The 27,137-nt window shown below is 47.5% G+C and overlaps 1 protein-coding gene across 5 annotated transcripts in view; it reads right to left on the minus strand.

Moving 5' to 3' along the window:
* The window catches only part of GPAM (glycerol-3-phosphate acyltransferase, mitochondrial), a 148,736-nt gene that overhangs the window by 51,988 nt on the left and 69,611 nt on the right, over positions 1 to 27,137 (minus strand). For all 5 annotated transcript variants that reach the window (XM_029610377.1, XM_029610373.1, XM_029610376.1 and 2 more), the window contains exons 5-11: positions 21,917 to 22,030; positions 20,792 to 20,941; positions 18,317 to 18,416; positions 17,700 to 17,836; positions 8,598 to 8,697; positions 7,540 to 7,752; positions 5,348 to 5,461 (exon numbers count right to left, since the gene is read on the minus strand). In XM_029610377.1, the coding sequence (XP_029466237.1) occupies positions 5,348 to 5,461; positions 7,540 to 7,752; positions 8,598 to 8,697; positions 17,700 to 17,836; positions 18,317 to 18,416; positions 20,792 to 20,941; positions 21,917 to 22,030 (928 nt within the window). The remainder of the gene's footprint in view (positions 1 to 5,347; positions 5,462 to 7,539; positions 7,753 to 8,597; positions 8,698 to 17,699; positions 17,837 to 18,316; positions 18,417 to 20,791; positions 20,942 to 21,916; positions 22,031 to 27,137) is intronic.

Here is a 27,137-nt window from a genome sequence, read left to right on the forward strand (position 1 = left end):
CTCGTGCTTAAAATTTTATGCGCACAGATTTTGGGCATCTAGGTGGGATGTGGCGAGGCACACACACCTGTATTCAGTGCTTAGTAGGTTGTGCGTGTATGTACGCGCCGTAACTCCCTCGCATGAGGCACTATAGCCGCCAAATTCAGGAAATCCGGGAGCTCCACAGATTGATTTACGTGAAGAGACGAACCACTTTCAGGAAAAATGCTGGAACCATCCCTCAAGGAAAAACCCAAATCCAAAATTCTCAAGAAAGGCTCTCTACAAGACAAGGCTTGAAGCTCCTAGATCTGTCTGGCAGAACAAATCGCCACCAAAAAAAAACACCTTCAGCATCAGATCTTTATGTTAGTCTTTTTGAGAGACTCAAACGGCGCCGCACACATGCCTTTCAAAACCACATTAAGGCTCCAGGAGGGACACAGCTTCTGGACTGGAGAACACTAATGCTTCGCTCCACGGAAAAAAAACACACAACATCCGGGTGTGCAGACAGTGACGTTCCATGCACTTTGCCCCGAAGTCGCACTGCTGCGACTTGCACTCTGAGGGAATTGAAGAACAAACCTTCACCAAACCTCTTTGCAAGAAAGTAAGAATATTCGCTACTGAGGCTTGCATTGGAACACCACCATGCTCCAAGCACCAATCCTCAAACACCTTCCAAATCCTCACATACACCAAGGAGGTGGAAGACTTCCTAGCTTGCAAAACAGTAGCAATAACCTTGTCAGAGTAGCCTTTGTCTCTTAAGTGTTTCCTCTCAAAAGCCAAGCTGCAAGACAGAAGCAAGCAGTCTGATCTGAAAATATGGGATCTTGACACAGAAGGTTTGGAAGATGAGCGAGCCTCAATGGGCCATCTATCGCTAGATTCATCAGGTCTCCAAACCAGGGCCCACCAAGGCTACTCGAATCACGCCTCCTTAATGGACCTCCATGCGCCACAATATCTTGCCCACCAATGGCCACAGTGGAAACATATATAGCAGAACGTCCCTCGGCCAAGGAAGAACCAAGGCATTGACTCCTTCTGCTCTGTGCTCTCTTCTGCGACTGAAGAAACGGACTGCCTTGGCATTTCATTGAGCTACCATCAAGGCCATGCGGGGCTTGCCCCATCTGGCACTAATGAGAGCCATCGCCTGCTCAGAGAGCTCCCACTCCCCGGGATCCATTTTCTGACAGCTGAGGAAATCTGCCTGCACATTGTTGATCCCGGCTTTGTGAAAAGCTGCTATCAATGTCAGATGCTGCTCTGCCCAGAGAATCAGCTCTTGAGCCACCGCCCAACTCCTGGTACCACCCTGTCGGTTGAAATAAGCCACCGTAGTTGCATTGTCAGCCAAAATCCTGACCAGAGGGCTGCACGAGGGAGAAGCAGACAGCACCAACCGCACCGCCCTCGTCTCTAGATGATTGATAGACCATGACGCCTCCTCTAGCGACCTCTGACCTTGTACCGACCGATCTTGGCAGACAGCTCCCTAACCGGAGAGACTGGCTGACCACTGTCCACTCCAGAACCTCCAAGTCCACCCCTTAACACAATTAGTCCTGACTAAGCCACCATGAGAGACTGGACCTGGTGAAATCCGTTAGCGGCAGTGGAAGCTAAAATTGCTCTGACAACGTATCCCACTGGGAAAGGAGCGCCACCTGCAGAGGCCTCATATGAGCAAATGCCCAAGGCACAAGCTCCAATGTGGACACCATGGAGTCAAGAACCTGTAGGTAATCCCAGATCCTGGGCACCTGGCTCTCCAACAAATGGCGAACTTGTGACTGCAACTTGGCAATGCGCTCTTCTGTCAGAAACACCTGCCAGAAATTCCAACTCTTGAGATGGGACGAGATGATTTTTGGTCCAATTTACTATCCAGCCAGACGACTAAGTGCTGTAGTACCAGATCCACTGCTTGCTTTCAGTGGTCCTCCGACTTTGCCCGAATGAATCAGTCGTCCAGATATGGGTGCACTGTTACCCCCTCCTTCCTGAGGGATGCTGCAACCACCATCACCTTGGTGAGAGTCCTTTGAGCCGTCCCCAGCCCAAATGGCAGAGCACAAAATTGAAAATGTTTGCATTGAATCTTGAACCTCAGAAGCCTCTGATGGTCGGGCCGGATGCCTATATGCAAGTATGCCTCTGTCAGATCCAGGGACGACAAGAACTCCCCCTTGAGCACCGCTGCAATAACTGAGCAGAGAGTTTCCATGCGAAAACGAGGAACTTTGATGGTCCCTTTCACTTTCTTCAGTTCCAGAATTGGACGAAAAGTCTCCTCTTTCTTTGGAAACATGAAGTAAATGGAGTAACAATCCGTCCCTCGTTCTTCCACAGGCATAGGGATAATGCTTCCAACCATCTGCAGGCGGTTGAGAGTCTGCTGTACTATCCGCCTCTTTTCCGCGTAAGCGCAAAAGGAGACCATGAACCAGGCCCGAAGCAGACAAGCAAACTCTAAAGCACAACCTTGTTCAATCATGCTTAAAACCCACTGGTCTTTAGTGACTTTGGCTCACTCCTTGAATAACAGAGTCAGCCGACCTCCTATAAGCAGGACGGTGGAGTGGGAAGGAGTCACTTCATTGTGCTGACTTGGCCCCAGAACCACCCTGGCCGAAGCCATTTCGACTGGGATTTTGCCCTCGAAAGGACTGGTTCCAGGACTGCTGTCTCCCTGAGGCTGGTCTCTGAACACCTGAAGACAACCTCCCTGGATGAAATCGCCTGTTCCCTCGGAAATGCACAAGCCCGGAAGAGGAATTCCTCGCCGCTCTAGGTTTATCCTCTGGGAACTTGTGAACCTTATTGTCCCCGAGATGCTTTATCAGTTCCTCCAGAGTTCGTCTCTGAAAAGCAGCTTCCCCTTAAAAGGCAGCGCTACTAATTCAGACTTGGACGAGACATCCGCTGACCAGTTACATAACCAAAGCAGTCTCTTTGCAGAGACTACCAACATCATGGTCCTAGAGGACATCCTGATGAGGTCATACAGCGCGCAGCCGCGCATTAGGCTACCACAGCTTCCAGCCACTCAGCCTGTTTCGCCTCCTGAGAGGACATGGACCTGTCGGACTGCAGCTGTTGAACCCAACACAGCTCTATTTGAAACATGAAACTGCTGCAAAGTGCAGCCCGAATGCCAAGCGCTGACACCTCAAACATTTTCTTCAGATGGACCTCAAGCCTCCTGTCCTGTAAATCCTTCAAAGCTGCCACCCCAGCCATGGGAATCGTCTTAGTTACAACCAAAACAGAGGCATCCACCTTCGCAACCCTTAAAAGCTCCAGTGTGTCCTCAGGCAAAGGATATAACTTATCCATTGTCCGGCCCACCTTCAGGCCAATCTGCGGAGTATCCCACTCCCGGACCACCAACTGCCTACCAGTTTTGTGGCCCCGTAAGCCAGCCATAACCAGGTCCACATCCTCCTGATCGGATTCTTTCTCCGGAAGCTTGATTCCTAATTCTTCCAAAACATGCGGAATCAGGGGCCCCAACTCTTCCCTATGGAATAGCTGAACCACCTTCGGATCACCACCATCCATAAGTGGGCCTTCCTCCTTGTCCTTTCCAGAATCCTGCCCCCGCAGGGAAGGATCCGTCTGAGGAGTTCTAAAGCCAACCAGGATGCCGCCATCAGAATCCTCTGAAATTCGTTCCCCACCATACTTGGTGCAGGCTCCTCAAGGGCTCGCCTAACCCTGGTAACCCCTCGGCCTTCCTGCGGTTCTGGACCTCTTCTTGGGCCAAGATCCAGCAGAAGCTTCACACTTGGGCCCCTGTCGTCCCGCGGATTTCCGGGCCACATAAGCCTTATAAAGTCCATTGAAAAGGAGGCAGAACTATCAGATTCCTCCACCAGGAGGTCCTTTGCCATCTCTGCCTGGCTCCTCCCAAACCCTCCGGGCCTGTATGGGGTTCCAATCAGCCAGGGACAATGAGGAGGTATGCACATCTACCATCAGCTGGAGTCGGAGAAATAATGAGGGACTGCAGGAGGAAACACTAGGCTATATGGCAGTGCCAGTAAAACTCTGTCTCCATCTGCTGGAAGGGAGGCATAAACCCAGGAGTCTGGACTGATCTGGGTATGTACAGGGAACAGGTACTTCAGGCTCTAGGAAATATTTTGTTATTCTGGCTAACGATTCTTTCGCAGTGAAAAAGCTGGATTTAAATTAATTGGGACAAGCGAGCACAACTCATTTATTGTTTCGGCGCTCCTGCGTAATTTTCACTGGCGCTGAAGTTCTATTTGCCGTGCTGACCCTGGAGATACCCCCCCCCCCCCCCCCCGCCCCCACCACTACACACGCACACACCAACCTCCATGTGGTTTTCGCAGCACGGAATCAAAGAGAAGCCGGCAGATGCAACTTTTCCAGTTGCTGAGCTCTTACAGAAGCCCTGCCAGTGTGAAACGGTGCGGGTGCCAGCACGCCTCATGCCTCTTGCGTTATAAATAACAGCGTTGGCTGGCAGGCGTTCAAGCCTCATGAGGTTCTGGCCCTAGCTCGGCACAGCTAACACATGCAGCAAGAGGAAACTCTTGCGAGACATTAACTCGTAAATGACACGACCCATCCATCTCTCTATGCACCAGTGATTAATTAAATGATTAATTAAAAAAAAAAAAACCAGGCTCTAAGTTACCACTACAATATTTTCTTCTGCTGATCTTTAGGGGTAATCTTCAAAAACATTTACTTGCAGAAACCCAGATATCTGTGCATAAATCCCCATCTGAAAATCAATTTGGGTATATACGTGCAAAAATACAAGTGAAACGCGATCTGTCGTGTACTGTTACACACAGAGTAAGCAGGCGTTCCAGCACGGGGGGGGGGGGGGGGGAATGGGAAATAGGATTTTACACGCTTATGTTCCCATTTTCGAAAGTCTGCATGCAAAAAGCCAAACGCACAAAGCTTAACCAGCTCGAGAGCAGGTCCAAGCACGTGCGTATGCCGGGAGAGGGGGAAGGGTGCTTACACATGCTTAGACCTGCTGGCTAAAGCCTATGCAGGCCGCTTCCCGAATATCTCCCAGCCCGTAAGCAACCCCTGACCCATCAGACCAGCACCGCCATCAAGAATGCCCGAGCCCATCCTTTGCACGGGGACGCCTCCCACTGGTAACTCAGAGCAAACTCGTATGCCTATCACGGCCACTGAAGGGATGACCGGGAGCATTAATAAACGGCAGCGGTGGATATACTAAATCGCTTCAAGGTGCGCGGTACCCCCCACCATTATCAACCCCTGCCCCCACAAGGCCCCTTCGGCTCTGCCGGCCGTTTACCGGCAGGTAACCAAGCGCGCGCGGCAAACTCACTTTCAGGGAAAACGGCTGCGCAAAGTCCACGCGGACGCAGCCGTAGTTCTTCCGCAGCATCCTGAAAACCCCTCTGGCGACGCTCCAAAGGTTCTCCTTACTCTTCGGTTTACCCTGGTGGGGGGGGGGGGGAGAAGGGGAAGAGGGGAAGAAATGACGTTAAAAACAAAACAAAACAAAAAAACAAGCTAGCAAGGGAGATCCGTCGGGGTCAGGCGTCCCGGGAGTTCTTAACCGTCAGCGGCAGAAAGCAACCTCCCGTTTCGCCTGGCGTGAAACCTTGTTCTAAAGCCAGGGAGGACCATGCAGAGGAGGACCCAGGTGAAGTCACCAGGCAGCCGGGTTCCCACACGCCAAGGAAATCAGAGGGGGGAGGGGGGGAGGGGTAAAAGGAAAGAGCCAGACATCTCCCCTACGTCCTGTGTGTCTGAGCACCTAAGGTGCGACAGAACAGACTTACGCTGACTGACAGGACCGGCACAGGCATCACTAAGAGAGCAGCAGGACTTAAGATTCTTACAAATATCCGCCTTCCTTTCTCTTGGCTTTAATTTTCCCTTTACAGTCTTATTTCCGCGTCTCTTTCTTTCTTTCTTGTGTTAGTGGATTTCATTTCTTAAGTTTTCAAGGATTTTTTTGGGTGGCGAGTTGAGGCAGGAAGAGGTTTATCTGTTAAGGCTGTGCCCTTTTCTTTTTCGGCTCTCTCAACGAGTCTGCTCTTCAGCTGTCCGTGCTGCATTCACGCTTTCCGTGTTATTAGTGTGGGCCTGCACGGGGCTCTGAGGAGGATCTGCTCTTCAGCTGTCCGTGCTGTATTCAAGACTGCATTCGGCAAGACACCTGTGTATCAGCACAGCAGCTTGAAGACTTGAGACTCATATTCAAAAGCCATTTAGACAGATAACGTAATAAGTCATCTGTCTAAATGGCTTACCTGGTTTTATCCAACTAAATTTCAGCCAGCTAATATGTTAGGGAGCTAGCATTTAGCCGGATAAGTTAGGGGGTGGCCCAGGGGTGTAACTGAGTTCGCCAATGACTTAGCCAGCTAAGTCTGACTGAGTCAAAGAGCTGTCCTAAAGTCAGCCGGCTATAATTAGCTGGATAACTAATTGAGATAGCCGGCTATATTCAATATAGTGTAGCTGCACTGCTGAATATGCCTCCAAAGTTAGCCGGATAAGTGTACCAGGCTAACTTTGCTATCCAACTGTATCTGAATATAGACCTCGTTTAGATGCAAATGGTAGCACCAAGAAGGTTCTTCTGAATTTTAACGAGGGTAACTTTCAAAGGCACTTTTTCTCAGTTAAAATGCTTTACACCCATGGAACAGGAAAATTGGTTCTTACCTGCTAATTTTCATTCCTGAAGTACCACAGGTCATTCCAGACAAGCGGGTTTATGCGGGTGGCACGCTCGGTTATGTAGCAGCGCCTCAAAGTTTTTGTTCTCTGCCTCCATCTGCTGGTAGGGACGCATAAACCCACTGGGGTCTGGACTGATCCAGGGTACAAACAGGAATGACCTGTTACAAAATTTCCCAACCAATAAGCAGGCAAACCGCTGGGCGTGTGAGCTATATCTGCTCAGATTCACCCGCAGCGGGCAGAGGCAATTCCCGTGGGCAGGGTCGGGGGGAGGGGCTTGCACAGAGGGTGCCTTCTTTAACCACTCTCTAAATCACGCGGGTAAAGCTTCCACCAAGACTTTCCGGCCTCGCATGAACGACCAGCGCGACTGGTGCGGACGGCCTGCGTAGTGATGCGCGAGTTTCTCCGTTTGACAAATGGAGCAACTCGCGCGCATATTTGACGTCACATTTTACACAGGTCAGGGGACCAAATGACCCCCAAGATGATCACATCGCAAAGGACTAAAATTTGCACCTAAATCCAAAAGGGAAGGCACTTCATGGTGTCGCTCCTTTTAAGCGCCACCGGACGGAAAATAAAAAAAAAGTTTCACGTAAGGCAGAGGGTTCTTATGCTTGGCCCTTGGGCACCCTAACAGGCCTGGCTCGCCACAGTGAATTTCCATAAGCCACGCTAGTAAACAGCGGATCTGCGAGGAAGGTTAATTTGCACATTCTGGCGTGCCCGCAAACCGGATCCCCCCCCTCCCACCCGGGAACTGATATAAGAGGAAGAAGAATCCTCTCTGTTTCGTCTTCTTTCTCCCGCCCTGCTCACCAGCTGCTCGCTGTTGTAATGCCCCTCGATGATGCGGTCGTAGGAGATGCCCACGGGGACGATCAGGACGTCCGGAATGGCGTCCGAGCACAAGGAATCCACCACCATCGACAAGAGCCCCGCCCTGCCGCACGAGGTTTTGCCGCTTCGGGAGCGCGTGCCTTCCAAGAATATCTCCAGGAACTGCTGCTGCCGAAGCAGCTCTTCGATGTACTGGAAGAGAGAAAAAAAAAAAAAAAAAAAACATTGACAAAGCCGATTCTTCCAACGCGCTGGGGGTCACGCTGCAATAACGTTGACGCGTCTCTCTACGCTTTAAAATGCGCAACCTGAAAACAGAATTCCAAAATACGGCAGCTCAGAATGGTTTTGTAAAGCGCTCAGGGTCTGAACGGCAGAAAGTTAATTTGCAGACATATTCAGCCTGCAAGTTATCCGAGACAGGGGATAGAAAAGGACGTTTTCACAGATCAAGCACCGCTTAGAATACATTTATAGACTATTTTATCAGAAATAAACAAACAAACAAGGGACAAGCTACTGATCTCTGCTGAACTCACGGGGGCACTGCTCGGGTATTTCTGGGAAATCTCCAAGCACCGCCATATAACACAGCGGCCTTGTGGGAATACTGTGGCGTTTTATTGGCTTGCGCCGTACAAAAAAAAAAAACGTTTTGTAACAGCCCAGGTCCTGGGCTACTTGAAGATTTTCAAAACAAAGACTAAAGGGGGGGGGGGGGGGGGGGGAGCAAGAATTTAAAAAAAAAGATAACTTCATCACCCAGCTCCAGAGGAGCAAACAGAGGCAACGAGAGAGTAAAGCGAGGGTTCACTAAGATTACACAGCAAAGCTGGGGTGTGAGATGCCAGTGCTCGCAGGACTACGCCAAACGCATCACTGGGCAATGCACTGCCAGACAACACCCCCCCTCCCCTCACAATCTGACCACTTCTCTCCCTCTTCCCCGGACTCCAATCGCACATGCCTCCCCCCAGCGTCCACGTTCCGCCTTCTGCGGTGCCGAAACATTCTTAAAAAAATAAAAAGCAGCATACCCCGTGTAACAGCGATCTGTAGAGGACGTCTTTTCTTCCGTCTGGTGTTTCATCCAGCTTACGCCGTATGAAGAAGCCACCCAGCATGTGGATCAACGTACTACAAGTCAAATAGAGCCATTATTTACCTTTAATTAGAAAAATAGAAATGCGACGGCAGAAAAAGAACGTATGGCCGATCCAGTCTGCCCACCCATCCAACTAATTTAATATTCTCGGCACTTCCTCAGAGATCCCCCTCTGTTTATCCCCATCCTTTTTTGAATTCAGATACTGCTTTTGTTTCCACCACCTTCAATGTGGGAGGAGACAAAAAGAGAAGGTGGTGGATATTTCCTAAGATTACTCCTGAGTTTTCCCCCTTTCACCCTCATCCCATGACCCCCTCGTTCTAGAGCCTCCTTTCCATTGAAAGAGGCTCGGCTCCTGGGCATGGAAACCTTTGAGATATTTGAATGTCTCCATCATATCTCTATCTCGCCTTTCCTCCAGGGTGTACATGCTTAGATCTTTAAGTCTATCCCCATATGCTTCAGAACAAAGACCACTGGCCATTTCAGTAGCCACCCTCTGCACGACTCCATCCTGTTTAAATCCTTTCAAAGGTGCAGTCTCCAGAATTGTACACAGTATTTGAGGTGAGGTCTATACAAGGGCAAGATCACCTCCCTTTTCCTGCTGACCATTCCTCTCCCTATGCAGCCAAGCATCTTTCTGGCTTTTACCGTCGCATTATCCACCTGTTTGGCCACCTTAAGATCATCAGATGCAATTACCCCCAGATGCCACTCTTCCTCTGTGCTTAGAAGAATTTCACCTCCAATACTGTACACTTTTCCCTCCATCGTAAATGCATTACTCTGCATTTTTAGCATTAAATCCTAGCTGGCAGACCTTAGACCATTCCTCAAGCTTCGTTAGATCCTTTCATCTTGTTTTCCGCTCCTTCCTGGCTGTCTGCCCTGCTACAGATAATGGCATCAGCAGCAAAAAGACAAATCTTTAACTGACAACCCTTCCATTATGTTGCTCACAAAAATGTTGAAGAGAGGACCGATCCCTGAGCAAACCGCTAGTAACACCCCAGAAAAAAACTCCATTTACCACTAACTCTCTGTCAGCAAGTTTCCAACCCAGTCAGTCACTCTAGGACCCACAGCACGGGCACATAATTTATTTATAAGGCTGTCCACCCTGTTACAGATTTTGGTATCATCTGCAAAAAGATAAACCTCACACAGATACAGCACATTACAAGAGTCAAGAAATGATCGTGCTGCCAGGGGCTTTTACGAATGATCATATATTTGTCTTATTTTGCTTGTGTATTTTCATGTTTTTGTATATTCTTATGATTTCATTTTAATTTTTTAAGCCGGGTATTTTTATGACTCTGATTACTTATTTCTTTTTATGTTACAGGGAAACACCATTCTTGACCCCTGTTTGGGCCAAGGATCAACCCAGAGCTTGGCGGACAATTGTCAAAGGGCAGGCATCCAGTAAAACTAAGCAGTTACATGACCAGACTGCCCCTCCCCCTCCCCCTCCGGTGGGTAAATATACCAGGCCTAGGTTCACCCGAGGTAGTCAGCTTGTAACACACAAACATTTGTTCACTTTTTGTTATATTTTTAATGCACAAGCAAAATGGATATAAGAATCACACAAACTGCAAGATTAACGAGCCTTTCAATGTGAACCGCCACCAATATAACGTGCGATCATATCAAATGCACAACAATGTGCCGGGGCAAGTTGGAATGATGCAAAAAAAAAAAAAAAAAAAAAAAAAGAGAGAGAAAGAAAACACTGGCCCAAAAACGAAAGATATCATGGACTGGGAACTATTCCCATCCCCAATTCCATCGCCACCCCCAGCCCACCAATCCCATTCGACAAGGAGTTTCCCTTTGAGAAAGGACTTGCAATGGCAAGACTGCAAGTCCTGCGGGTGGTATCATCGCCCTTTGAGACTCACATTGTCAGCAATTATAAAGTCAAGAATCCTATACACAGGGGCCCAAACTCTATACTCAGAATCCCAACTCTCTGCCCTCCAAGCATGCAATGGACGAAACCTCCAACTTCTTCAATTAGCTAAAATCACTCTCCATCCTGCTAATAACTTCTTAAATAAGTCTGGCAACACCTCTTCCCTCCACTACCACCGCCACCCTTTTTATTTTTTGTTTTGCAGGGATGAGAGTAAATAAAGGTCCTCGGATCTGCAGGCAATGCACTCTTAATACATAAGAACATGCCATACTGGGTCAGACCAAGGGTCCATCAAGCCCAGCATCCTGTTTCCAACAGTGGCCAATCCAGGCCATAAGAACCTGGCAAGTACCCAAAAACTAAGTCTAATACAGTTTCAAAAGGTCTGAATCCCAGGACATGAATGCATGCTAGGGATCAAACGGCCTCCCATCCTCACACTGTCATAAGAACATAAGATCAGGTCATACTGGGTCAGGCCAAGGGTCCATCAAGTCCAGCATAACCTGGCAAGTACCCAGACACTAAAGCAGATCCCACGCCACTGATGCCAGTAATAGCAGAGGCCATTCCCTAAGTCACTAAAAGGCACCAGAAACAGAGCTATTAATTGCTATTCCCTCTTACCGAAGTTAAGCAAACCCTCATTAAGAACTCACACCACTGTCCAACAGACAAGGCGAGGGATCCCAATCCTCAGGTGCAGACCACTGTCTTCATTCCCTATCCCACGTTTTCAATACGGCTATAGATTCCGAATCAGCAAACTGGCAAAAAGCCTCATAAATATGGCTTTACGGCCCTTTGAACTACGAGACTTAAAATAAAAAAATGACCATCTCAACGACGGAAGGGGGTTAAATTTACAATCCTCTTAAACCAGGAGAGAGCAGAAGCTGGCGAAAACAATAGCTGTGCAAATCTCCCCCCACCGTCTCCTCTCTACATCTATGGAAGACTTCCTAACTCTAGATTGACGCAAATATATTTAAAGTACTTTAACTTCCTTTTTTCTTTATCTTGTGACAAAGTTCAGAAAAAAGTGGTTCTCCACAGTTTATCTACATGACCACCTCGGCAATAACTAATGTAAATGGGTAACACTATTTTATTTAAACTGAACACCAATACAAGCGTCAGTACATAAGGTCAAAACAAAATTACAGCACAATTTTCATATTGAGCCCATATGAACAGACGGTAATGCAGTTGATATATTCACTATTGCTCTCGCTATAGAAACAAAAGATCACAACAAAAAGTAAGGCTATAAAGGTTGATCGGCCAACAAGCAGTAGGCGAAGCTCTTCACCAGACTAACAATGCAAGTGTCTAGGCAAAGGTTACTCTGGTAAATGGGCATCAGCTGAAACGTGTTGGTTGACCCATATGTTTCAGCACATCCAAAAGGTGAAAGACCAAACAACTCAGGAAATCCCAAATAAAAAGGATGATCAATAATTTGCAAAGTCCACTTGTTTTCAAATGTAAAGCATATCGGGTTTTATTGACAACTAGGGATGGCACAGATACTCTGATAATGCGTCTTACGCGGTCCCCCCGACACGGAGCCGTGTTTCGAATAGCTGCGCCAGGAGGGACCTTAAGCTACGGATAAAATACAAACAAGATTATACAGGGAGGCATAACCCACAGTCTGGACTGATCCGGGTACATATAGGGAAACAAGATTATACAGTTACAAAGTGGACTAAATAGAAAAGCATCAAGAGAAACATAGCCTGATAAATGTAAACAAAAGAAGAAACACTCACCCGAACAAAAGTGGCTCCAGCAAACACTTAGAACGGCACATCAAAATGGAAGTTCCGGCATCGAGGTTTAAATCGGCAAAAGCGCGTCAAAAATACAGACTATAAACATTGTTCACACAGCTTTCAAAATGAAAAGGAATACAAACGTAAAACGAAAATGGGAAAGAAGCTTCTCTTATGAATTCTTCTGTAGATTAAATGGAGAACATAAATATGCATAAAAATAAAATGAAATACATGAAAGTTGGAGACATATTCGAAGAAAATTAAAAAATTATAATAAGAGAAATCCAAAGTTTGATAGTGGAGACAGCAAAAATTCAATACATAAAAAGTAAAAAAATAAAAACAAATAATCAAATTAAACCAATATAGTTAGAATAAGTTCTAAACAATTAAATCATGTGGGAAAAGGGAGGGGGGAAAAGGAGGAAAAAAAACAGGAGAAATCCCATCTGTTAACACAACATGAACAAAGGTAGATACACATTCTGTGTATCCATTGAATGGTCCACTTTGTTCGAAAATCCCTTTCATGTTCTAAAGGAAATTGTTCTTACCTGCTAATTTTCATTCCTGTAGTACCACAAATCAGTCCAGACTCCTGGGTTTTGCCTCCCTGCCAGCAGATGGAGACAAAGTTTCACTGACACTGTACATAACCCAGTATGCCACCTGCAGTCCCTCAGTATTGATCTGTATCCAAGCCAAGATAATAACAACCAAAAATTTCTAAGCAAGTTTCTAAGCAAACTCAATCCCTCTGAGCTGGAAGAAGATGAAGTTGCTCAAAAAGCCAACGGACAACTCGTTTTCCAAATTAAACATAAGTGGTCAGCACTGAAAACCTCCAACAACTCTGCATTATATACAAAGCAACAGTAAATGGGCGGTTCCTCTGGACTGATGTGAGGTGCTACAGGAACGAAAATTAGCAGGTAAGAACCAATTTTCCTTTCCCTGTACATACCCAGATGAGTCCAGACTTCTGGGATCTACCTACGCTCCCCTTAACTCGGGTGGGACGTGGAGATTTCCGCTCAAACCCTCTCTAAAACACATGGAAGCCAGAGCCCCGACATCCAATCGATAATACCTAGCAAAAGTGGGCAACGACTTCCCAGTAGCCACCCAGCAAATTTCATGCGGAGACACCTGATGTGACTCAGCATAGGAAGTCGCCCGAGAACACGTCAAATGTGCCCTTAAAACACCCACACCCCCCCCCCCCCCCCGGCAGCAGGCACCCTTTAGAAATTAAGTTGACTCGATCGCTTCCTTCAGCCACCGTAGAATTGTAGCCTTAGATGACTTATTTCCCTACTCTGGACCACTCCACAGTACAAAAAGGTGATACCAGGATCATGTTGCCTGGATGTTTCTCTATCCACCGAAGTCCTTTGCCCACCATAGGCCATAGGAGGGAAGACAAAGAAGAATCTCTTAAGTCCATGGCAGCACCAGAGCTCAGATTCCTTTGTACCGTGTTCTATTCAGCAGCTGTAAAACCATGACGCCTTGGCTGGGATATCTCCATCTTCTGTGAATAAGTCACATTGCTGCCTCCGATAGCACCCATTCCCCAGGGTCTTAACTTTCTCTGACTGATAAAATCTGCCTGAACGTAGTTCACTATGGTGATGTGAGACACTGCCGGCCGCTCAACTGCTGTTCTGCCCAGAGAATCAATTCCCAGACCTCTCGAGCCGCTGCCCGATTCTTGGTTCCGCTTTGACGGTTGATGTAGTCCGCAGTCATGGCATTGTCTGATAGGATCCGTACTGGAAGGCCGCATAACCTTGGTGGACATGTAAGCAACGCGAAATGCACCACTCTCGTCTCTAACCAATTGTTAGGCCATGAGGCCTCCTGTTTCGACAACTGGCCCTGCACAGACTGATCTTGCTACACAGCCCTCCATCCAGAGAGGCCTGCATCGGTGGTGACAACTATGCAATTCACAATCTCCAATTTCACACCACGCTCGAGACTGGTGTAAGTAAGCACCATGAAAGACTGTCCCTGGCTTCCTCCTCTAACGGATGAGGAAGATGAGACTCTTCAATAACGGATTCCAGCCAGAGAGGAGCCCCCTGCAGAGGCCGCATATGTGCGAACACCCAATGCATTAATTCCAATGTCGATGCCATAGAACCCAGACCTGTAAATAGTCCCACACTCTGGGCACCAAAAGCTCTAGCAGAAGCCTAATCTGACTCTGCAATTTCAGCATTCTCTCTCCGTGAGCTCCCAGATACTCCAGATTTTGTAAGAGTACTAAATGGCTCATTGCTAGGTTCGCCACCCATCCTAGAGACTTCACGTGCATCAGTATCTTTTGTATTGATTGTCAGAGGTCATTTGATTTTGCAGGAATAAGCCAGTCATCCTGATATGGATGCACCAACACTCCTTCCTTTTGCAATGTGGCTGTCCCCACCACCATGGTGAAGGTATGTAGAGCAGTTGCCAGCCGAAGGGAAGGGCTTGAAACCAAAAATGTTCCCTTAGGACCATGAGACTCGGGAATCTCTGGTGCTCCAGCCTGATGGCTATCTGCAGATATGCCTCTATCAAGGCGAGAGATGCCAAGAACTCTCCCTTGCATACCGCCACTATGAAGGACCTCAGAGTTTCCATGTGGAAAACGGGGAATCTTGAGAGCTGCATTTACCTTCTTTAAATCCAATTATCTCTTGAATTGGATGCAGGGAGGAAAAGAAATAGGATGCTTAACTTAAAATTGACCTCCGGCCACACTAAGCGTGTTCAGGGTCTGAGCCAACAAACTCATCAAGATTTCTCTGTGAAAAAAAAAGAAAAATCTGAGCAGAGTCCAAAGCGGCTCTCAATCATATGCAATTTCTCCCTCTTCTAGAAGTGAGAAAGCCAATTCCCCATTGGACTCCTCCAGTGTCTCATGATCCACACTCCCTTGAAAATTACCAGGGACAGCCTCCCTGTGGCATTTGCCTACCATGACTGACAGATGTGAGGTCCAAGCACAGGATCCCTATATAGTAGGTTGCTTCGCCTTCACTGGGCACCCCTGCAGAAAGGTCTGCAAACCCTGGAAACGTTTCAACCAGGAGGAGGAGAATGGATCTATACCAGAGTCCATAGGTCTAACCTTGCTCTCTCCAACCTCCCTCAGGGAAGCTTCTGCCCTCGGTAACAAGGGAGAACTGACCATTGCCACGCCTCCTCCTCCAGAGACACTATAGGCCGAAGGGATGTCCCAACATGGGCAAAAGCGGTACTAGTCAAATCGCTTTACACATCTAAACAGCACTGATACAAATGGAGAGCGCGCGAGGACTGAATTGCTACCAGACGGCAAGCCTCACAGATAGCAAGGCGCTTGGACCGGTTCATCCCTGGCACCTAGCTCTTCTGAACTTCGGCTCTAGGTGGCCTCCTGTGCGCACACCAATGCCACATGGGCATACACACACCCCCTTCCAGGACACGTGCAAATACACGCTCAAGACTAGGTCGCGGTAGTATGCGCACAAGTACATGCGAAAATACGCGCTTGAATAGGCCATGGTCACACGCGCACAAGTAGCTGCACAAATACGCACTCAAGTTTAGGTTGCAGTCTTATGCGCACAAGTCTAGGTCGCAGACATACACAGCTCAGGCCTCTTGACTGGCCGAGAATCCATGGAGATTGGGGCCAAGAGCCAGAATCTCGCTAAATATGCTTTGCGCATAAGTAAATTAAAACAGGCAGAAGAACTCTACTGCTCCTCAGTGAAAGTGCCTCTCTGCCCCTCTGTGGGACAGGGAACTGCCGGCGATAGTTGAGGGGATTCCCCTGCCTCTCCCACAGATTTATTTACTGCCATGCACCCCGAAGCGCCCTCCCCATTGGAGAAGCACCAGGAGCATTTGCCATCGTGCATCTCCACAAGTCGCACAAGCCAAACCATGTGGCATGAAATCCGGCACCAGCAGCAGCAGAAAAGCCACCAGAGGAACGGGAAATAACTGAGCCGCCTGACTGCTTAAGCAGCAGAGCCAGGGTAAAGATGTGCCATCCCACAGCAACCCGTATTCGCTCCCTTGATTAAAAAAAAAAAAAAGAAGAAAATTAAACTCTAATAGGCAATAAAACAAGTACTTCCCTCAAAGAAGAATGGCTGCAGGCTCAGTCTGTCCTTCAGGGCGAGGGAACCAGGACCCCCAGTTTCAGCCCTGTCTGACAATGAAGGAGCAAACAAAGGGTCCCCTGACCCCCCTGCCTCACAAACCAGGAGGGGGGGGGGGGGGGAATAGCTCCACCAGGACCTAACAACCCCCTGGGAGGCAAATACTCCTAAATCCTATATTCTAACTCCAAAACTCAGACTGCCTGCTTTGCACCTCCACCATCTGCTGGAGTCAGAGAAATACTGAGGGACTGCAGGTGGCACCTCGTATTAAGTGACAGAGTTAGTAAAACTTTCTCTGTCTCCATCTGCTGGAAGGGAGGCAAAACCCACGAGTCTGGACTGATCCGGGGATGTACAGGGAAGTTATATTTCATTTTAGTTTTATGCTTATTTATTTGTTATTCTACATAAGAATTTGTACAAGAAGTTTCTTCCCCGTTTCCCCGTTGTTTCCATTGTACACTTTTCATTTTATTTTTCGTTTCCTTTTCATTTTGAAAGCTGTGTGTACAATTCAACATTGTTTATAGTTTGCATTTTTGATGCGCTTTTGCAGAGTTAAACCCCGATGCCGGAACTTCCGTTTTGATGTGCCGTTCTAAATGTTCGCTTTTGTTCGGGTGAGTGCTTCTTTTGTTTACATTTGTATTCATGCTTCTTTTGTTTACATGCTTCTTTTGTTTACATTTGTATTCATGCTTCTTTTGTTTACATTTGTATTCATGCTTCGTTTCTATTTAGCCCATTTCGTAACTGTATAATCTGGTTTGTATTTTATCCGTAGCTTAAGGTCCCTCCTGGCGCAGCTATTCGAAACACGGCTCCGTGTCGGGGGGACCGCGTAAGGCGCATCATCAGAGTTATCTGTGCCATCCTTAGCTGTCAATAAAACCCGACCTGCTATACATGTCCAAACATAAATAAAAGCCACAGACCTCATGTCTACGCTGCCCATCTTGCAAAGCCTTCCACCTGACGCTTCATCTTACCGGGCGCTTAACCACACCCCGGCAGGGCCTTGCCAGCCCTCTACAGCAGGCACCACCTCCTTCAGGCAGGCTCGGTGGGGGGAGAGAAACGGCAACAATTTCATTCGCCCCGCAGCGTGCCGGCAGACAGTTTCTGGAGTGCTGCACCTGAAGGGGAGAGGGGAGGGAGGCCGAAATATTTACCTGACGATGGGCAGGCTGAGGTTATTTCCTGCCGCGATGTGAGGCGCTTTGATGTTGTGGCAGAAGAGGATGAAGGTCAGGAGCAGGTAGTCGATGTGAGATTTGTGAACTGGTAAGAAGACCAGGGGGGAGCTTATCTGTTCAAAACAAGAGGTCAAAGAGGGAGAACAAAAAAAAATGAGGCAGCATCCCGACGCCACCCCAAGAGGCAGTGGCAGACCACACACAACACCCATTCCAGCTCAGTCATTTATCCGACAAATACTGGGCACTTATCGGGAAGAGCCTAACACTTAAATAAGGCTGCGTGCTTGGTGGAAACCCTTTCCTCACAAGACAGAGCAGAGGCGGCTGCACCCTCTTTCAAGCAAGAAATGACGTTTGAATATGAAGTAATTGTTCCCTTAACCTCGGGGGGGGGGGGGGGGGGGGGGGAGTAAGGCCCCCAGACTGCTACAGCCGAGTAATTTACAACAGAGAGCAGCCGATTGCTACGTCCAGTTACAACGGATCCTCCTCTTGGCCTCTGCGTGAACCTGTGAGATACCACAGGGCAGAACGGAGCCCCCCACCCCCCACCCCAGACACCAAGGCACAGCTGGCGCGCAGTCTCTCACCTCTGTGGCTGCTTTCTTAACCATCTCAAGTTGTCCTTTGTGGATCTGAATGTTCCAAAAGAAGCTATTGAACAGTTTCAGCAAAATCCAACCGGTCAGCCTGGAAAGAAAAGAGAAAAGACTGCTAGATGAGTTACTAATGACGATGACAGATTACCCGCACGCCCTGTCAGCCCCGCTGTGCTGCCTGCAGGCGAAGTCGGGGGGCGGGACCCTTTCATCCACTGCACCCGAACGGGTTACTGCCCTGCAGCAACGTTCACCCGTATCCTGCCTGTGGATCCAGCCGCACCAACGACGAGGACCACAACGCCCTGCAGATTAAAGCCAACAGGGACGCGCCATCCAAGGAAACACGAGACAGTCGGAGAAGGGCTGACATAATGCTTAGTAAGATTAAACTGGGGGGGGGTTGTTTTACAATATTTTAGCTGCCTGGGGGGGGGGGTGCTGTGCTGAACACCAGCATAAGAAATCTCCGCCCCCAGCGCCGGCCAGCTCCGTCCCTCTGCGGCGGAGTCAGCTTCTTCCCTTTTACCTGCAGAACTGGAGTCATGATTCGGCTCAGACACCTCCTCCTCAAAGTTAAACAGAAATGCCATTCATATATATTGCCGCTGCCCGGAGGGCCATATCCAAGATTAACTGCAGTATCTCTGCCTCTCAATAATTCATTAAAAAAAAAAAAAAAAAATGTAATAATAATATATATAAAAGGTCCGGGTGCTGGGAATTACTCTCATCATCCTGTTCTCTGCTAAGTGCCCTGGACCAAGATGTAGACGTGTTTGCCGGTACTTTGACATTTCTTCATGCAGGTGAGGTGGGGGGGGGATGGATTGTGCCAGCCTGCCATGTGCTTTTATCAATGAAAGCAAGGAGGAAATCCACCACTGGAGCAGTACAACAATTAAAGGGAGAACCCACCTTCTCAAAAAAAGTTTTTAATAACAAACAAGTCATTAATTCTCCAAGTCCCCTCTCTCTCTTGAGCAATTATGGACTTCTGACGCCTAGGACTCGTCTCCTCTCGCAGCCCGATGGTTAATGCGAGGAACGGCAGGGTCAGCCGCAGGCAGCTCAGCAATTTCAACTCCTCGCTCTGTGGGGACTTCACTTCCTAACAGAGCGGGGGAACTAGCGGGTCCATACGGAAAAGGGTTTTAAGGGCAACTTTTTAACTCTACCCCGACCAACGCCACGATTTCTATTCCTCACCCCACCGACTGGTGAAATTCTACTCAAGGTAATTTAACCGGCTGAAGAGAGGAGATGGGGCATTCCCTACATTTATCAGGATAGTCTGCTGTCCTAAAGCGGCCTGGGTAACGTTAGGCGGGTATATCCAGGGGCAGACTTACCCGGGTTAACTTCCCGCTCGCCTCACTGCTCGACATTGCTCTCTACTGGGGCCGATGTAATAAGACCCGCGGCAAAACAGGTGCTAGTTATGAGCGCGGGTTTTGATCACCAGGGGCGGCTGAAGCTGCCGCTTCCGCAGGGATGTAAAAAAAATAAATAATAAATTATGTAAAATGATTTGCACGCACGTACAGAAAAATGCGCGTAGCTATGCGCGGTAAGAACCTATGTAATAAGCGGTCGCATGCCTGCTCAAAACACGCTCTGATAACCCGCGCATAAAAGCGAGCGAGCGGATCTCCCTATTAAGTGGAAGTATGACCCTAGAAAGTATTTTTAATATTTCAAATAACTGTGCTACTGGTATAGCAGCGAGATAGGTGCTCAGTTGGGCACCAATATAGATGCTCGGGTGCCGACATAGGCACTCAGCCAGAAGCCAAAATGGACACTTTGGTGCCCAGAAAGGCGCCTAGCTGATCTTGCCGCTCAGGTGCTGAGCTAGGCGCTAACCTGGCCGTTAATCTATACGATCGGGCACCCAGAGAAGCGCCTAGCCAAGCTGGCCACTCGGACGCAGAGACAGGCGCTCAAGCTAGGTGGTTTTCAGGACGCTCGGATGCAGACATAGGCCAGAGTCGGCGCTGACACTTAACCTGTGCCCCGACCATGGCGGTAAAAAAACCCGCACTAGCATTAGCGCGGCTCCCTGCATTGCCTATGAATAGCTAATCGCCTCCTTTGATTGCCGTTAGCATGCGTTCGCACAGGAAAATAAATGCGGGTCTGTAAGCTCGTACATATGCGCTTTTTTCCTGTGCACAAAACCCTTAATACATCCCCGTATAGGACTTTGCACGTATAAACATCTACGCACAAACCCGCGGCAGCTTCGGCGCACCTTATTACATCGGCCCCTACATGTTCAAAACTCGGTTTGTCAGGCATACCCAGGAAGCTCTCGGTAAGCATCCTAAAAACAGAGCACCACCGCCTTAACCAAACCCCTTAGCGTGTCCTTCACGGAGGGCAAACCGCGGTGCAGAGGCAGACAACGTCCACCGAAGAGCCAACATTACAGGTTCAGAGAGTCAGATGGCGTCTTCCTGTTACCTGATTAGACGAGGGGAAATGTTGGCCACCATTTCCTGGAGGATCCATCTTGCTTTTCTCTTCACCTTGCTGATGGCTTTCTGGTCTGTTTGACCAGACGTACCCACCGTGGTCTTTTCTGATGCAACTTCCACAATGGCCTTCTGCACTCTGAATTGAAAATGGGAGACGCACAAGTCAGTTCTATGCGAACAGGCTAGGCCAATGGCAGAAATAAACGTTGAAAAGCCAATGCATTCCAATCAGTTGACTCATCGCTAATAAGGGGGATTCAATAACGGAGAGGCGGGAAGGAGGAGGAGGAGATGCGAGTTGGCGATTGCCATCAAGGACCGGAAATCAGGAACGCCAGATGCTGAATATCAAGCCCTAGGGGCATGGAAAGAGGACGCTGCTGACGCCAGAAACGGGTCATCTCTGAAGAGGTGACGCAACGGGGCTTGCTTCTTTGGAGGTGACCCGAAATGATGGGAAGGGATTAGAAGCAACCATCGTTAAATCGGTGGTACTGTGGGCTGTTGGTACTCCTACAACCTTTTCAATTTCTGGTAATATTTTTTTGGGGGAGGAGATGAGGAGTTTTTGCTTTCCATCCCCTTGAGGGAAGGAGGTGGTTAGTTTGTATGTTTATTATATTGTGTCTTACTGCTATTTTATGATATATGAAATGATCTTTGACCTTTCCTTTAGGCATAGGTCTTGCTGCCCTGCAGGGTGATAGGGAGGAGGAGGAGGCAGGATGAAGATGTGCTTTACTTTTGCACGGGTAGATTTTGTAAGGAAAACACAGGTGATCTGTGTGCATTATTTTCCAACTCCCACCTAAACATGGCCTCCCAGGAATGCCCCAGCCCCCCCCCCCCCCTAGATAAAGCACAAATGCCGAGGAGCCCTGCGTGAATTCTGAACAGAGAGAGGGAGCTGACACAAGGAAAATCGTTACTCCCCCATGTAAATGACTTTGAGAAGCTTCCTTTTCCCCCCCCCCGTCGTTTCAGATTTTGCAAATAGCAGACCACAGTCAGCCGATGCAGCTGCACGTGCAGAAACTGCTGCTCTGCAAATTCTGCCTCCGGGAAGGGCAAAGCCATCCGAAGCGGTCATCGGCGCAGATGTTCCTCTCACCTGCCGAGGCTCAGCACATTCTCCGTCACGTTGCTGGCAAACATCGCTCTCTGCACGTCCCTCTCTTGCACAAAAAGCACATAGCAGAGGCGGCGCGCCAGCCACCCTCTGTGCCTGCAACAGAAAAGCACAGTCACTTCGCTGCTCCCACCATCCTATCCCGCCCCCCCCCCGTGTTGGTTTATTGTTTGAAGATTCCCGACGCTGGGACACATCAGATGCAGGAAAATGAAAAATCACTCCAAGCTGAAAGTCGTGTGCCGGTCCCTTCCCCTCCCTGCCTGAGCTATGCATGGGGAATGGGGGTGGGTGGGATGGTTTCTAAACAGAAACAGGAAACACAGGGGACAGGAACGCTTCCGTTTCATCTATATTTACCCATTTAAATAGAAGCCTGGGAACCCCTGACGATGAGAGAACAGAACTTGGGGGGAAAGAAAAAAAAAAAGATTTTACAGAATTCACGTTCTACGCTGAATAAAATGATCTGTGTTAGGGACACAGAACGCAGGCATTAACGTGGCAACGCTAATTAGAGTCCTCACAGCAGGAATTAATCTGTTTCTTAGCTTCAATGCTGCTTCTCTGGATCTCAGCATTAAAAAAGAAATAAATAAAAAAAAAAAGGTCTCACGTCTTTACTTTCTAAATCTATCAAATTCCTTACCCAATTCTTTTACACTTTTAAGGAATTAAAAAGTGCTCCCTCCTGCTACAACAGTCACACTTACATTTCTCAAAGACCACGTTGGCGATGCCTAATACGGCACAGCACGGAAGCGCGCTCAATTTATTTCTGCTCTTACCGGCAGGACGATTCAACAGCCGGGCAACTCGTCGGGAACAGAGCAGCAGTGCGGCCCTCTGCCTTGTGTCCAGGGGGGGGACGACGACAGGCTGCACCAGTCCCCATTGTGCCCCGCTACACGCGGGGAAAATGTAGGTCCTGCGTTTCCCTATTGGGAGTTCCAGATGTAACGCAGGGACTACATTTCCCTGCATGCAGTTGGGGGGGGGGGGGGGGGGGGGGGAAGTAACACAAAAACTGGTTTGAGCTTGACCCCCCAACTCCCCCGGACGTGGAAGCTGCACTGGCCACCCTGCTCGGGAGAGAAATCATCAAGATCTGAATGAAAAGAAGAGGATCCTTCATGATCGTGGACCATCCTAATCACCAACAGTTATTACCTACAGCCAGTTCCCTAGAGCTCGTTAACTGGAGGCTTTCATGAAGGAAAAGGAATGGTGCCTGAATCAGCTGAAGGTAATATTTCTGTATTACCAGGAAAGGCAGCATCTTGGAGGAAGGGCTGTCCCCTTCTATGCCTCTCTCCAATTCAACCGCGCAGCTGCAGCAAATATTCACAGACCGGGGGTACATGAGATTTGGGGTTCACGTTTCCCCCTTTCTCCTCATTTCCCCTCTTCCCACCCACTATACCAACAGCGAGTCTGGAAAGCATGCCTGTGGTCCAACACCATCCCTACCGATCTGCCAGCAGAGCTGTGCGGTTGGGGGGGAGTGGGGAAGAGAGAGAGAAGGGGTAGACTGCATTCAAACATAATTCAAAGTGCATTAAAAGAAAAAAAAAAAAGTAAAGTACCTTAACATGCAGGTAACATTTTACTAAAAATAAATCAGATAAAAAAAAAAAATACACCTATTGATGAGGCATGGGGGGGTTTCTCCCAAAACACAAATGCTTTAAAGGACTGCCCTTTAACCAGCTAAAACAATTATTTTGAGAAGTTCAGCTTGGCTGCGAGATTTTGTGCTTAACATTTCAGGTCACGAGTTTCTGTCTTACTAAGTTTCCCCTGCTTACCCCCTGAATCTAATCACTGCTTTACATAAACCAGCCTAGCTCTCTCTCACACACACACACGTGCGTGTGGTCTGGTTAAAAGATATCAAAATGCGAAAACAAAAGCTATGGCCTAACGTACCAAAGGTCCTTCTGCAGGGGATAAACCAAACGTTGCAGACCTGAGCAACACAAGATGGAAGTCAAGCCACGCTGATGGCCACTGCAGTTTTAAAATGAATCCCTGTGGGGACGACACAAAGGACAAGCTGCTGCTGCTATTGTTCTTCATATCGAGCCATCTGTCTCCTCCTCACAACTTTGCCGGTACCATTGGCCACAAACTTGATGAGTTTGTGCCGTTGACAAACTATGTATCCACTTATGAGGTCCAGCATTGTTTCACAACTCACGCCAGCATCTCTGTGAGAATGTGCGTATATGTAAGCAGCTAAGAAGAAGTCATATCGAAAGCCCACCAGTACTATGCCAGTGGAATGTGTTAACTTCTAATCAACATTAACTTTTGGATCTTATGCCTATGCATGAAGCCCTGAGAAAAAGAAAGACTTTGGACTTACAGATTTCGGAAGCCACGCCCCAAGTTGCTGCTGCCACACTGCTCATTGCTATTCATGCAAAGCTTCACACCTGTGAACTTTGCAACTGAGACTTTTACAAAGCTTAAGCTCCTTGCTCAGCCCAGCCTTGCTCCATTAACTTTGGAGTACTTGTCAGGGCTTAGGCAAGGATGTAATCAACAAATTGTTTTTTTTTTCCTTTTCCGATGGAAAAAAAATCAGCAGAACCAGGGGTCACGATTTAAAACTCCAGGGAGGAAGACTCAGAACCAATGTCAGGAAGTATTTCTTCACGGAGAGGGTGGTGGATGCCTGGAATGACCTTCCGGAGGAAGTGGTGAAGACCAGAACTGTGAAGGACTTCAAAGGGGTGTGGGATAAATACTGTGGATCCATAAAGTCTAGAGGATGTGAGTGAAGAGTGGGTGGCTCACGGGAATGACGGCTACTACCTGGAGATTAATACCCTTATTCAATAAACCTACTCACTGTCAATGCGACTCCAGCATTGCTCTATGCTTCAACGGCAAGAGGACATGTGGAAAAAAGGATTTGCATTCACAAAAAAGCAGGGAGTAGCTTGCTTGTTACGGCGGTTACTACCCCAAACCAAATAAGCCTGATACTTCACTTTCAATGCATATCCAGCATAGCTCTCTGCTTCAACGGCAGGGGAGCAAGACTGATACTTCACTTTCAATGCATATCCAGCATAGCTCTCTGCTTCAATGGCAGGGGAGCAAGACTGATACTTCACTTTCAATGCAAAGCCAGCATGGCTCTCTGCTTCAACGGCAGGGGGGAATGAAGAAAAGGTGGATCTATATTCAGGCAACAACCAACAAGGATTGAATTACATAGTCTGGACAAACAGATAAGCATGGGTGTAGCTTGCTTATTGCAGTGGTTAATACCCCTAACTAATTAAGCTATTTCACTTAGATGCAGTTCCTAAACTGCTCTCTACATTAATGGTGGGGGTGGAAGGGAAATACAATAAAAAAGGTTACTAAGAGCCAAGAGAAACAGATAAGTATGTGAGAGAAAAAAAAAGTGTGAAAGCTTGCTGGGCAGACTGGATGGGCCGTTTGGTCTTCTTCTGCCGTCATTTCTATGTTTTTATAAGTCAAGCCAATCATGCTTCTGTTCCCTTCCTGCATACAGTAGTTTACAAAGGCGTCTAAGTTCTGGGTCCTGCCACCCTGAGACAGTGGTATTAACCTGTCATTTGTCTGCCAGAAGTTCAGCTGGCTGTCCTCTGCGCTAACACAGGACCCCAATTCTCCAGAAGAACGAATCAACTGCAGCGGAGAGTGAGATGCCTTCATGCACTACTGGACAGCGTAAGATTAACTGGCTAAATTATTATCTTTGATGTGGGTGCTTATGCACTTTTTGACAAGTCACACAAGAAGTCATTATTCCTATTCTCCTAAGTTTTTGATTATTTATAAGCAGCCTTTATAATTGGTAACAAGTATAACATTGTAACATGAGTTACAATCTTGTAGTTGTTCAAATAGACCACAGGTGGCAAACTCTGGTCCTCGAGGGCCACAAACAGGCCAGGTTTTCAGGATATCCACAATGAATATACACGAGATAGATAAGAAGAACATATGAAACTGCTGGGTCAGACCAAGGGTCCATCAAGCCAGCATCCTGTTTCCAACAGAGGCCAAACCAGGCCACAAAATCTGCATACTCTGCCTCCAATGTATGTAAAACTATCCCATGCATATTCATTGTGGTTATCCTGAAAATTTGGCTTGCTTATGGCCCTCGAGGACTGGAGTTCGCCACCTCTGATATAAACAATCAATCAGACACTATAAGCTAGATAAAGATGCTGAGCTACAAGGTTGTAGAACATTTTGAACTGACATGGTTAGTTGACATTCCATTTAAATACAGAAACTAGGTCAGTTTACATTCCATCTGATTATAGAAACATATCTAGAACTAGAACAAGGACACAGCCAACTGGCATTCAATCTAGGATTATAAAAATATTCTTAGAACAGACGCAAGGCTGCTATCGCCGAAAATTCCAAGAAAACATTTATATACGAGACAAGGATTAACTAACTTGGAGAATGAGAGCAAATTACCATACAACCATTCAGATTATTTTTTATAATAGATATTATGTAACCTGGTTTAAGGGTTGGAAATATACAACTGAAATTCTTATAATGCTTTGTAATCAGTAAAATTGTTTGAGAGGGAGTTTATGCTGGTACCTTGCATGGCACTCTGCCTCTCCATTAGGTACCTTATTATTTAATATCTCTGATATATATTCATTTATAACATTTAATGAAAAACTCCTCTACAGCTAGTGGCTTTAAGCATTCTTATTTTCAGACAACCACAAAACCTTAAACTGAGTAGTTACTGGAAATGAATTTGAGACAAAGAAGTTGACGTTGAGCTAGACGCAAGGGTTTTCATAACCTTTGTAACAAGAGTGACATTTTTATTAAACCAGAAACTTAAAACAAGATCTACTATATAAAACCACTGTATATATTTTAAGCTGCTACAATAAAACTCTTATTAGCTACCTCTAAAACATAGACATTCTGCTTCCTTCACATGAACCTCAGACACTTGCTATCTGATTTAAATGAGTCAGCGGAACCTTAGGAAACCCCTTACACTTCCCATAACTGGAGAAAGTCTTTGACCATGCAGGCCCATTGCTTCCAAACAAAATGCAGCACTTGGACACAGGTACCAGCATTACAGCGAGAACTAAGGTTGCACCACTTTCCTCTTACTTTCCCCTACTAAGATGGATAACAAAACATGTTTTCAAACAAAAATTTCACA

The sequence above is a fragment of the Rhinatrema bivittatum genome, chromosome 7, assembly GCF_901001135.1.
Source record: "Rhinatrema bivittatum chromosome 7, aRhiBiv1.1, whole genome shotgun sequence".
Classification (NCBI taxonomy): Eukaryota; Metazoa; Chordata; class Amphibia; order Gymnophiona; family Rhinatrematidae; genus Rhinatrema; species Rhinatrema bivittatum.